The following is a 13,163-nucleotide window of genomic DNA, read 5'->3' on the forward strand; positions in this document are numbered from 1 at the left end:
TCAGAAGGAGTTATAATGTCGCACATTTCACTCTCAAGATGTCGGTTCCCACTTCATGAGGAGGTGTGACCAGGTTAGCTCTTTTGTCTTTACACAAAAAAACATTGGTTTACACCAAATAAAATTTACGTAGAGTGACATACCCAAACACTCAAATACTTAGAAATACATACAGACATATACACTTACAAACCAACCAAACATCGAAAATAATATTGAGCATTTTATTTATTTTTTTTGGTAAGATATACATCTAGGCTTAATTTTTAAATCCGCTCATGGTTCATAAACTACGAAAATGATTATTTGTTTAATTCATGACATTACAACAGCATATGTACAATTTTCAAACAATTGTTCCCCGCTGAATATATTTGAATAATTAGTCTACACTTGTTCCTAGAGTTTTTAAATGATTTGAATACAATTAATACTAGTATGGACTTGAAAAATATTAGCTTTTAAAATTTTAAATTCTGTAATCAAGGCGATTCTGTGAATTAGATTACATTTTTGGTGAAACATATTCATCATTTTCAACAATTTAAAATACTCTTTACATATTTCGCTTCTCTACATCTAGCGCTATACCAGTATGCCTTTACAGCCAATCCCGTGGCAGTCCGGTACAGCGAATTTATTTGCAGGTGTAATGCTCGCCTCTGTGGTGAATGTAATAGTAGTGTTGCCTGGGGTGTTGTATTGAGCCTGTAGAAAATAGGAAGAGAAAGAGGAAAGCAAAAAAAAAAATAATAAAATACTAGGTAATGATGAAGTAATAAAGAACATACGCAAATGAACGATTTCCGTAATTATAAATATGAAAAGGTATACCTTTAAACATATTCTAACATAAACCTTTGCATGAATATACAAACACAAGACATATTAATCTTATTTACATCTAAGTATTCAGAATTGAAAACCATCATGGTCTTTGTAAGAATGAATATAAATTACTTATGCCTATATACATATTCAAGATTAAAATTTGGGGTTGCATTGACCCCCCCCCTCTCCCAAAAAGAAGGGGGTAGGAGAAGAGGAGTATAATTTTCTCTGACACTTAATTCATTAACACGAAGAAAATAAAATGGTTTATGGTTATTACTGATGTATTATCTATTACCATGGAGCTATTACAGAGATGCTATTACAAACTAATATGCCCGAGAAGTTAGTATTGTGTGTCGCCCTCTCGTGAAGTAATCCATACATGCCTGTTGAATCGTGTAGTGTGATGAGTTGGTGACGGTACATCAATTGTTTTTCTTTCCAATGAAGTGACTTGTTTATCAGCGTTAATTTAACACCAGCCCGAAATCTATATATATATATCCACACCAGAGAAGTATTGAAACAACACCGGTTTGGAATCAAACCGATGTTGTTTTAATACTAATTGGTGTTGTATAAACAGCTATCTGGTGTTAAACCAAAAGGAAACTGGTGTTGTTTAACACTTCTCTGGTGTGGACACATATAGATTCCGAGCTGGTGTTAAATCAACACCAGATTTTTTGCAGTGTATACTTACTCGAATGAAAAAGCACTGCCATCCTTCCCTAGGTGTTAGAAATTCTGCGATATATTTGCCTGGCTCCTAGAAATACAATATATATATATTTATATTTATTAATACATATCTTAGACGCAGTTATGTCTATTCCTGGTAATACTGGTATGTTTTAAATTGACTCTGACGCGATTTATTCGCTTCATTTTCAAAGATACAGAAGATTTTTTCTTCTTTTATTATTTCATTAAACATCATGCAATTCATCAGTATAAAAACCAAAGCAATCGTAGAAAAAAAGAGAGTCATGCATTTGAAAAAAAATCATGAGGAATCCTATCCAAATTAAAAACAGTAGGAATACGAAACAAACAGAGGAATAGGCACTAGAGTGAGTTTACAAAGTTAAATAAACTTTTCAAATAGGTTAAAAGACTGGCTGTCATAGCTATATTCCTTCCCATTTAATCATTTTCCCGGGAGACGTGTTTTATCCATAGTAATACATACTACGAAGTATAACATGTATTAAAACTATTTCCAGACATGACTAGAATAATTCGAACAAGTTTGTAAATCATGATTACAAGGAATAAAAGAAAACTCACTGGGTTCCTGTAAGGGAATTTCTTGTATATAATCACATTAATTGAGTAGTTGGTGGTTCCTGGAGGGTCAGCTATAGCAAGGCGAAAGTCTCTCCTACAGTATTGGCAGAATAAAGTTGGAGAAAATCAATTTAAGGAAACCATTAAAATTTCTTTTTGAAATACGGACACATGACTAACAAATGGAATGGAAATAAGTGGTTAAAATTTGTAACAAACTTTTAATTCGTATAGTATTATCTCATATTAGTAATTGTTGAGAATTATCAACAGTTTTGCAATTCAGCTTAGCATAGATTTACAAGCCAAATGCTGATTTTTTTTAATTAAAAGTCATTTTCCTACATCAATACCGTAGAATTTGCTGAATTTCATGCACAAAAGGGTTTTGAACAAAACACTTTTTTTGGTTAAAAACCGGATCCTTTAATGTAAAAAGGAAAACAAATTACAAACTCCCTATATATATATATATATATATTTAACTAAAATGTCAGATTTAAATGCTGCTTTGGACATTTATTCGATATTTTTTAATATAAATTTGGGTTCAGTTACCTTGGCCCTCTATTGGTGAGTGTTCTAAAAACTTCTACCTTCAACGGAACGGGGTCGGATAGGAACTCGAGGATACCGTGTGTAGAATTCTGGTTTGAAAAATAAAAAAAATGCAATTTCAATAACTAAAATGAAACCGATCTGACAAAAATAAATACCATTTGTCTCATCATTTGATTTAACGTAAGTTGAGACAATAACATGAAACACGGGAAATCATAATACATTTACATGATTTTTTTTTGTTTTCCTTTGGAACAATAAGCAATTTCAATCAGTAACCAGCCCTCGTATAATCATGACGCTTATAAAAATTGTTTCACCAATGGTTGTTTTTATATAAGATGATAAAATTAATCATATTCATAATATCATATCCATATATCATATTCATAGTTTACCTCATATCGTTTCCAGGTCATGGTTGGTGCGGTCCACTCAGTTGGCTTTGATAGAGAGAGAGAGAGGGGGGGGGGGGGAGGGGGGAGGGGGAGAATGAGGGGAGTTGGGAGGTAATAAAGGAAGTGAAAAGGACAAGGAAAGAATGAAACCATTTTGTTTACTTTTTATCAATGTATATCCTTGTAGACATGAAGACTGAAGCCTTGCATGCTGACTTAATACCGTAGTATGATTCGAACACAAAGTCATGACCCTATGATTTAATAAGCGCGATTCAGAACGACGTACTTTAGTATGTCATCTAGGAAAACAATTTCAATATCAAAGAAATAAACCCGAAAATGATTATAAATACTAAATGTATGGTCAAAGTGGATTAGTTTATAAGCTTAATATCACTCACTCAGAATATCACTCACTCACATAAAAAAAAAACAAAAATGCAAATTCATTTCTTACTCTTATAACGGTCCGCACGAATGATGTAAGTTGATGGGTCAACTCAAGATTATGAAATCGTAATTCATGCTCATCATTTGGAGTTATACTAAATGAAATCGAAAGAGAGCAAAGACATTATTATAATGTTATGAGATATCATTTGTGGGAGGGGGCAGAGAAAGGTAGGGGAAACAAAAAACGAATTTTGTCAGCTCCAAGATCTGAAACGGAGTATTAATATCCTCAATCATGGTCGTTATACGATTTTTTACGCGTCTTGCCCCCCCCCCCCCCGAAAAAAAATGAAGAAACCCAGAAGGGAGTGAAATTACAAGCTTGTCATGTACGCTTTGCATTTTCTAAAGGTGAACTTGACGGATTTCGTGCACACTTGTGGTGACTTTTGTAACGAGTTTCAGTAAAATCACAACAACCGAGTTTTCACAATTTTGTGGGGGGAGGGGAGGCCCGCCTGCCCACCCCTCCCCTGCATACGACAATGCCTACACTAAACAAAAGAAAAAATCAGTTGAAGAAAATTATCATACCTGAGATATTTGGGACCGGTTAGCTCATTGAAATAATAGTAAGAATCATCAGGAAGGAAGAATTCATCAGAGCCTGCCGTCACAATAAACTTCGGCATCGTCAGTCGATCTTTGTACGCTAGGAAGAAGAAAGTTCTGAATTTTATTATTTTTTTTCGATAAAAAGAGAAAGCATGATAAAGTAATGATAATGAATTTTCCTCATATTTCATGATTATCATTTAGGAAGAATATCGCGATAAAAAGAGTTTATCTGCAGATGATTGCTACTCAGACACTTAAGCCATAGAACAGCTCGAATTATGTATTTTTACTAAAATAGACTGATCTGAGATGATTTCATGTTTTTGATTAAATACCAGATCTCAGACACACATTATTTCTTCAGTGCATTAACAAATGATCACCATTTTCCAAATGCATTCATAAACTTTTTTTATATTGTACAATTCCATGACTAGTACTGTAGTTTATCTATAGCCTTTATAGTGGATTTTTAATATCAATCTGACGGAGGGAAATGTTTAAAGGAGGGTCAGTGCTAGACCCACATTCATGACTGCGTTATATAGGAGGAGGAACATGAGAAATCTTTAAGATTTATAGCCAATAAATAGATAATGCCAATGCACAACAAAAACTGTTGTGTCAACCGGTGTACATAGAGGACCACACCAGTTATTTCACACCGGTGTTAAATTGGTGGTGTTAGTTTTACACCTATAGGTGTTATTACAACAACTTTTGTTGTTACATTTACACTCTTTGGTGTTATGTTCAATCTTTAGGTTGTAATTTTAATAGCTCAGGGTGTGGTCCTCTATTGTCACCAACTGGTGAAAGTTTTAACACCGCAGTTGTTATATTTTTGCAGTGGTGTGAGAAATTAAACTTAGTTATTTACCGAAGGCGTCGACAACAGCCGCCATCTTGGATAGTTCAGGCGTATCCATAAAGAGTGTTATGTTTTCAGCATAATAATCATTGAACTCCATAGTCCAGCCCCCTAGCGAACGGTAATGGTGGTGCATATTCTGGGGAAGACACACAGCAAAAACTGTGGTGTCATTCGGTGTACATAGAGGACCACACCAGTTGTTTTACACCGGTGTTAAATTGGTGGTGTTAGTTTTACACCCATAGGTGTTATTGCAACACCTTTGGTTGTTATATTTACACTCTTTGGTGTTACGTTCAATCTCTAGGGTGTAGTTTTAACACCTCAGGGTGTGGCCCTCTATTAAAACCAACTGGTGTCAGTTTTAACACCACAGTTTCTACAGTGTATGTTTACATCCAATAACTTTAACATTTAATTCAATAGTTATTAACATTGGGATTATACCAAAAAGAGTATTTACCAAAAGCGTCGACTATGGCGACCATCTTTGAGTCCGGGCGAGAAAAGAGTTATGTTTTCAACATAATAAGAATAAAGCCCCTTTTACATCTTCACGGATGCAACACGGATCAACACGGATCTCAGTCCGTGATGATCCGGGGTGCCAAATTTGTATTTTCCTAGCATTCCCGGAGTGAGTACGGAGTTAACTGGTTATTAACACGGATATATACGGAAAAGTACGGAGTCTACAAGGATAGGCAAGGTAGCAATAGGGATCCTGTTTGATATGCTCCCGGAGCCAACACGGAATACCCGGATGATCACGGATGGTACTGGGTCTTTACTTGGACCTTACCACTTCTTGTCGCCGGCATCTTGCTAGAATGAAGTTTTGTCCCTTTTTGCAGCATCTGGAACATGCTCGTGCTTGGTTATGAATACGGACTATTGTTCATGTACGCAAACAATACAAACATTTGTCCCCGGATAAAGCCGGTATCAACAAGGATCACCCGGTTCTTACAAGGAGCCTCCCGGATACATTCAGTAGCTACACGGATGTACAAGGAGGCTACAAGGATGAACACGGATGATTATCAGTCCGTGAACTCCGGGATGAAAAATTGAACATGTTCAATTTTTCTCCCGGACATGCCGGGAGCTCCGTGTTGCCTCCGTGAAGGTGTAAAAGGGGCTAAAAAGCCCCTTTTACACCTTCACGGAAGCAACACGGATCATCCCGGATTGTCAATCCGGGGTCATCCGTGTACAGTCCGGGACTACCGTGTACACTCCGGCTACTCATCCGGCGCCATCCTTGATGTACCGGCATGTCCGGGAGAAAAATTGAACATGTTCAATTTTTCATCCCGGAGTACACGGACTGATAATCATCCGTGTTCATCCTTGTAGCCTCCTTGTACATCCGTGTAGCTACCGAATGCATCCGGGAGGCTCCTTGTAAGAACCGGGTGATCCTTGTTGATACCGGCTTTATCCGGGGTCAAATGTTTGTATTGTTTGCGTACATGAACAATAGTCCGTATTCATAACTAGACAAGACCAATATTGGGAGAATTTGAATTCAAGGAGCATTTTGGGGTAAAAGTTGGAAACCGGTCTATTTCACCTAATTTGAAGGTGCTGAATCTGATAAGACCGGTTCCCAAGCCAATTTTTAATGTCTTGACCACCTAATTTGCATAAAGAAAATGGCTGCCAAATTGACCATTTAAAATCTTATTTCTACAATATTCTTTTATAATACTCGCTTTCATCGACATGGATACTGCAAAATCCTGCATACATAACATGTACCATTCGGGAAAATTTGTTATTTCTGTTTGCGGCTAATTAATTATGCAAATTTATGCATATTTTGCAATATTATGTATAATTTGATAATTACACCTAAAAAGTTTATCATTTTGGGTACAAATAACATTTGTATCATTATGATAATTGTTTGGCCCTTAAACAGTATTTAGGTCAATTTTTCTATGTATTTTATCGTCAGAATACTTGCCTAATGCACTTGATATATCCCAGTACAGAATGTGAGCAACCGTGAAGGTCCGTGTAAAGACCCAGTAACATCCGTGATCATCCGGGTATTCCGTGTTGGCTCGGGAGCATATCAAACAGAATCCCTATTGCTACCTTGCCTATCCTTGTAGACTCCGTACTTTTCCGTACATATCCGTGTTAAAAACCAGTTAACTCCGTACTCACTCCGGGAATGCTAGGAAAATACAAATTTGGCACCCCGGATCATCACGGACTGAGATCCGTGATGATCCGTGTTGCATCCGTGAAGGTGTAAAAGGGGCTTTACACTCTCCTAGTAAACGATTATAATGGTGCATATTATGGGGAGGACACATTATTATCTAATTTGGATTCTTGATTATTTGACCAAGATCCTTGCTTCGAGTTTGTAAGGTATTTATAGGCCTATTTATTTCAATGTATGTATTTATAATCAATTTATTTCAATTTCTTCTGATATTTCCTTCTCAAAAAAGTTTTTTAATTCTTTAATTATTTTGTGACTTTACTGTAGGAGAACTGCCTCGACAAAAACTTTTTTTTTGCAGTATTTCTCAATTCATCCTTTTCTTAAAATCTCTGTATTCTAAAATTCGAAATTAAAAAAGTAGCATGCCATTAACATAGTTTAACAATTAAAAGATAGTGTATGTTATCTCTTTTATATATAAGCAAATAAACTGATTTGTGGAAAAAAAAAACAATTAAGAAGGATAAGCATTGGCTGGACAAAATGTGACAGGTTGAAGAGGGATGACAAATGAAGTGACTCCATACCTGTGCCATATTGAGAAGATCAAGACAAATAGGTGCTATGGCAACAACTCTCTTGTCAACAGCTCCGGTTGTCCATGTTGCCCAACCTCTCTTTAATGGTCAGAGAATAACGAGTTATTTTTTTCCAATATTATTATCATTATTATTAATATCATTATTATCATCAGCTTTATCATAATCATCATCATCATCCCACCATCTCAGAAAATTCTTGACTGTCTTATAATGATAAAAATTAGTAGTCTGTTAGAAAAAAAAATATCCTTAAAAATTTTCTGCAGCAGAGTCTCATGAACACCTGTAATCTTGCCAGATTGCCTAATCTATATCGTGTAAAATTACAGGAAATTTGTATTTGGTGTATACATATATATATATATATATACATATATGGAAGTTTACAAATTATAAAACAACATTTGATTTTTTTTAATATCAGATTGTTTTTTTGTAAAATTGTAAAAGAATATTGTTTTAAGACTTTACAGAATGATTATATTATTGCTTTCTACAATATCTTGTTTTTTTCCCTATAAAATCTGGGATTTTTTAACAGTGTAATATTCACTTTGCCAAATGCTACACTTTGTACCTTTGATTCTCCAGCTACTATGAATTTAGATATATTTTGATTCGGGGTGACGTCATATACGACGTCACTGATGGTATCCATGGCACGAACAGCTGCCTACATACGTGAAAAAGAAAAAATGAAAAATGATTACATCGGGGCATGTCGAATTGGTATGACAACAAATAGATTCGCCCCTAGCTCTTTAATGTAATTTTACTAAATATTACGCATTTTGGGATAGAAAGTATTCTTTATTTTCTCTCTCAGTACCGACCGTGCATTTAAATGGTTGCTGTATGTATTTAGGTTTTGGTAAATATGGAGATTATTCTTTTCTTTCAAATAGAATTCATTATAAAAATGAAAGAATGAAACAACTGTTGTGTGAAAGATTCGATGTTAAATCTGATTTGTTAATACATTTTTTTGATAGTGTAAATTTACTTTTGTCCGGTCTTTGACAAGAATACATGTTTTTTTTTCCCCACTCATGTAATACAGTGGAAATTTCAGGATTAAGTTTGGTTCTTATATATGCGGTTACTCAATTTATAAGAAAAGTGTTTAATTATATACCGAAAGAGGGCGCTTAATCATAAACTTGGGAGAAAAATATTTTACCAAAAGAATAGACTAAATGAAAATTAATATGACGTCCGCTATAAACCATTTTGTGAGATTGTAAGCGTTAGACAAATATTCACTCGACCTATGTAATTCCCGAAAATTCTTATTATTGAACCTTTTCCATGTTCTCCAAAACTGTATGTTTTAAACAACAGTTGGAAAAAATTTCGTTACATCGTTTGAAAGATACGTATTCTAAATTATGATATTGACAAATTATGGGAAAACAGTGTACCTTTGTCATCGGTAATCTCAAGAGCCAGTTTGGTTCCTTAGTCCCATTGTATAGGAAATGATGCCAGGTAAAGGCTATGACTTCATCTTCATATCTTTTCATCTGTAAAGGATCAGTCTATAAATAAAGAAGTATAGACAGAAAACAAAAATACGGATGTGTTTGAAGAGATGAACATCTATTTACCACTTTTTTTCCAGTGTAGTTATTTCTCTTCTAAATTGTATGCATTACCAGTTTATATTGTCTTGTAATCTTTCTTACTATTGGTTTCTCTTTGACCCCCCCCCCCCCACACTTCCCCCTCTCAATTGTGTTTCTATTCTCTATCTCTATGTTATTGCCTCTGTCACTCTCTCTGCATGTCTGCCCGTACTCTCTTTCGTTGATATTTCGACTAACTTGGGAAATTATTATGATGCAGCCTATTTTCTTTCTTGGGGGGGGGGGTGACTTTTAATCCTAATGCTTTTCGTCATTTTTACCTTGAAAACGATTGGCTGGTTTGGCACTTGGCGGAGCGTCGCACCAACTCTAAAAAAATAAAAGATTATGAAGATAAACATATTTAGCTTTGCAGCAATTTGATGGTTCTTCTTTAAGTTCAATGTAGTTTAGCTTAAAATTATTAACTTTAAGAATATTGTATTAACCTGAATGATGAGATACATATACTATTATTAATTCAAATCTCCCGAAATCGTTGTTTTGAACATTAAGTGGGTCTACATATGAAGCCTCATCTTAATACAAGGTTAACGAATCTGTTCTTTATCATTTTTATTAACATATTTTGATTTTATCAATAATTTTGTACAAGGTTTCCAAGCAATTTTAGAGATTGTAAGATCATTTGCCAGATCTAGCAAGAAATAATGTATCCAAAATGTATTCTTGGTTTCCATTTTACTATACAATTTCAATAGGATTACCCCAAGAAGAATACATTCATTGATTGAGATCACTTGAAAATCACTTGAAAATTGTCTTATATTGATTCTTGTATAGGTTTGTGCAACAATAAACCCTTTCAGATTTTTAATTAACTGATATTAAATTTTACATGTACATGTTCATTGAGTGTGCTTGATTATTATGTTGAAAATTAGACTGCTTACATTCCAGCTCCGATAGCGATGTTGGATGTTCGCAATATCTCCTTATCAGTCCGAGGATCAGGTGGACTAGAAACAGGGAAAGATATAGGGAGGGGGATACATGTTCTTTAAGATGAATTATTAATTCATTCATAAAAAAATAAACAGTCTTGATTAAGTAGGCAAGGCAGTTTTTCCTCCTGTAAGACCAATCATTAATGTATTCACAAAATAATAAGCAATTAGAGGGTGTTTTCGGAATAAATTGAACATAAATTACTAATCATAAGCTCATTATGGAAATTAGAGCAGATAAAATGAAATTTAAAAAAAATGAATGTCCGCATTCGGAAATATACAACAAGTGTGTTTCGCCCTCTAGATTATCTAAATATATATATATTTTTAAATCACAACACTATAAATTGTGATGTTCCGTGTTAACCTACACACTAAGAATAAAGGTTCAACATTAAACCCCGAAAGGTTGATGCAAAATCAGCACCCGATGGTTTCAAAAATTGAACCCTGCGGTTGGGGTTCATTTTTGCACCCTGCGGGTTCAAAACTGCACCCTTAAATTTTAAATTGATCCATAGGGGTGCAGTTTTCAACCCGCAGGGTGCAAAAAATGAACCCCAACCGCAGGGTTCAATTTTTGAACCCATAGGGTGCTGATTTTGCATCAACCTTTCGGTGTTCAATTTTGAACCTTTATTTCTTAATGTGTACCTGCTTTTTGTAGATCCGCCGGTGATAAAAAGAAATGCGTGTTCTGGACTGACGATGTGCTCTGGAATGGTGATGGTCAAATAATGGAACCAGATGGCGCTATCTGAATCGTTGTCTGTCTTTCATGAAGAGAGATAGAGGGAAAGAAAGAGAGACAGGGAGAGAGATAGGGAGATGGAGAGAGAGGAAGACAGGAAGAGAAGGGGAGGTGAAAAGTGTGAAAGGACTATTATCGAATAAAATGACAAAAATCAAACCTTTTCTTTTTTTAGTTGAAACCAAAACAAAAAAATAACTAACCGCTTTAAGAACGAATGCCTACAAAACTTTTTTTGAATGACATAATCTCCATTCATGTACCATAACACATGTTTTAAGACGTCCTACAGAGGGCGTACCTGGAAAACATTTTTTTTCAACCAAGTTCACCGTTTTCGTTAACAAATAAAACTTGAAGATGGTGAATATTTCAATAAAAAGATGGTTAATTCTCCCCAACATTTTGTAGTTAAACATGTTTTCCTTAAATTCTAGAAGGATTTGAATTATTGTGTTTTATTTATTTTTTCCTGAACAACAGCGAACGCCACCGTAAAGTTTAATTGGATCTCATTTTAATGTGCTAATCCATATATGCCAGCCTGCTTTGACCAGTAGAATGAAATACTAACTGAGCATACGGAAGAGGAAGAAGCAAGAAAATATAATTTATTATAACAGACAATTCCTATGTCGATTTTAGAATAGCATCGGCACTACTTACATGTCAACCACTTCTGCGACGTCATGTTGACGACATAAGCTGTGTATTCTCCGGGTATCCTATACTCTTTCAAGATCGTATATTCATAGTGGTTGTCCGGCATGTTGACGTAGTCATCCAGAGGGGTTGCGGAGACCGTTGCTGCCACAAGGGCAACAAGGATTGCTGCAGACCAGCCGGAGACATGCAAAGACGATGCCATGGTTGTACCTGTTAGGACTGTTGTACAGGGTAGTAATTTTGGTGTCATATCTGAAATTCTGTAGCGAGATAACAGTGCCGATTTGAAGGCGCTCACGGGGCCTCGGGTGGATGGGCAATTTACCCCATATTTAAATCAAAGCACTTCTGAAGTGCTATCGTCACCTTAGAATAAGAGGTGGATCAGATATCGTTTTGGCTGATGGGCTTATCTTTGCCCCGAGTCTGATAAAGGTTCCGAGGCAGCGGGATTAAAGGTCAACTCATACCAATTAGTAAATGAAATTAAGAAAACTAAATAAGATAAGGCTGAGAATTCCATAAACATTATAAGTGAAATCAGACAGTATTTTTAGATTTCGTCCCCCCTCTCTGAATAGAGAGTATACGCCTGCTCTCTGATGTACGACCATTCCAAAGCCTCGCCCACACCACCACAGTAACAAAACAAATGGTAGTAAGCTTTTTGATATGAAAATTATAACCTTTTAATTTTTGACGATTGCAATCCCAGAAGTGGTATGAAAACTAAAATGATCGGAACTCCTGTCTAATTCAATCCGCTCTGTGACCTGTGTATGAATAAAACCGAACTTAAAGAGAAAGCCGACCCAAATAAACACTTGATTTTTGAGAAGTTGATACGTGAACATATTTTGAACAATATCGTACAAACAATAAGAACGTTAATATTTTTTTAAGTTGTAAATATTGGTAATCATATATAATATTCATGGAGACTTCAAATTGGCCGCATATATGATGTCATAGTGACGTAAGGAAAGAACTACTATTCCATGTAATAAATGGCTAAAGTGACAGTGTTACATCAATCTGTATTTTTCTTTCATGAGGACATAGAACAAGATACTACCTGGGTTAAATTTAAATTATTGCACGGGGAAATGTATGGGTATAGGAGAAAACTACAAATCCCTGATAATTATGTATATGGCCTATTGGAAAGTTGCCATTGTCCCTTGTCATAATTTCCTTACCAAGTTTTTATCATTATTTTTTTTTGATCAAGTTCACGCATAGTTACCATGAATGAGTATAACATTTTCTTTTATTTGAATGCACAATAAAGGAGCATTGCCGATTAACTGCCTTGCTCACGGGCATGAGTACCTCGGCCGGGGATCGAACCCCGGACTTTCCATGTATAGTCGGGCGCCTTTGACCACTCGG

The 13,163-nt window shown here is 35.4% G+C and overlaps 1 protein-coding gene across 1 annotated transcript; it reads right to left on the bottom strand.

The window, feature by feature from the left end:
- Positions 1–211: 211 nt before the first annotated feature.
- Positions 212–12,122, bottom strand: LOC121423029 (autocrine proliferation repressor protein A-like). Its single transcript, XM_041618302.1, has 15 exons — positions 11,772–12,122; positions 11,009–11,123; positions 10,298–10,363; positions 9,665–9,713; positions 9,180–9,296; positions 8,336–8,431; positions 7,744–7,833; positions 4,978–5,107; positions 4,074–4,191; positions 3,544–3,631; positions 3,084–3,128; positions 2,683–2,771; positions 2,125–2,218; positions 1,538–1,603; positions 212–708 (listed from the first exon to the last, which is right to left on the bottom strand). Exons 1-15 carry the CDS (start codon positions 12,019–12,021, stop codon positions 586–588), a joined length of 1,536 nt encoding a protein of 511 aa, XP_041474236.1. The 5' UTR covers positions 12,022–12,122; the 3' UTR covers positions 212–585.
- Positions 12,123–13,163: the final 1,041 nt, after the last annotated feature.

Source organism: Lytechinus variegatus, chromosome 10 (assembly GCF_018143015.1).
Source record: "Lytechinus variegatus isolate NC3 chromosome 10, Lvar_3.0, whole genome shotgun sequence".
NCBI lineage: Eukaryota > Metazoa > Echinodermata > Echinoidea > Temnopleuroida > Toxopneustidae > Lytechinus > Lytechinus variegatus.

What these genes read in the sequence shown, in the direction of transcription:
- LOC121423029 (XM_041618302.1), bottom strand. Translation starts at nt 12,021, where the DNA reads ATGACACCAAAATTACTACCCTGTACAACAGTCCTAACAGGTACAACC. An exon ending in TGAGATTACCGATGACAAAG is followed by an intron (nt 8,432 to 9,179) that starts GTACACTGTTTT and finishes TCACGTATGTAG; the next exon opens with GCAGCTGTTCGTGCCATGGA. An exon ending in CTCACCAATAGAGGGCCAAG is followed by an intron (nt 2,219 to 2,682) that starts GTAACTGAACCC and finishes CCAATACTGTAG; the next exon opens with GAGAGACTTTCGCCTTGCTA.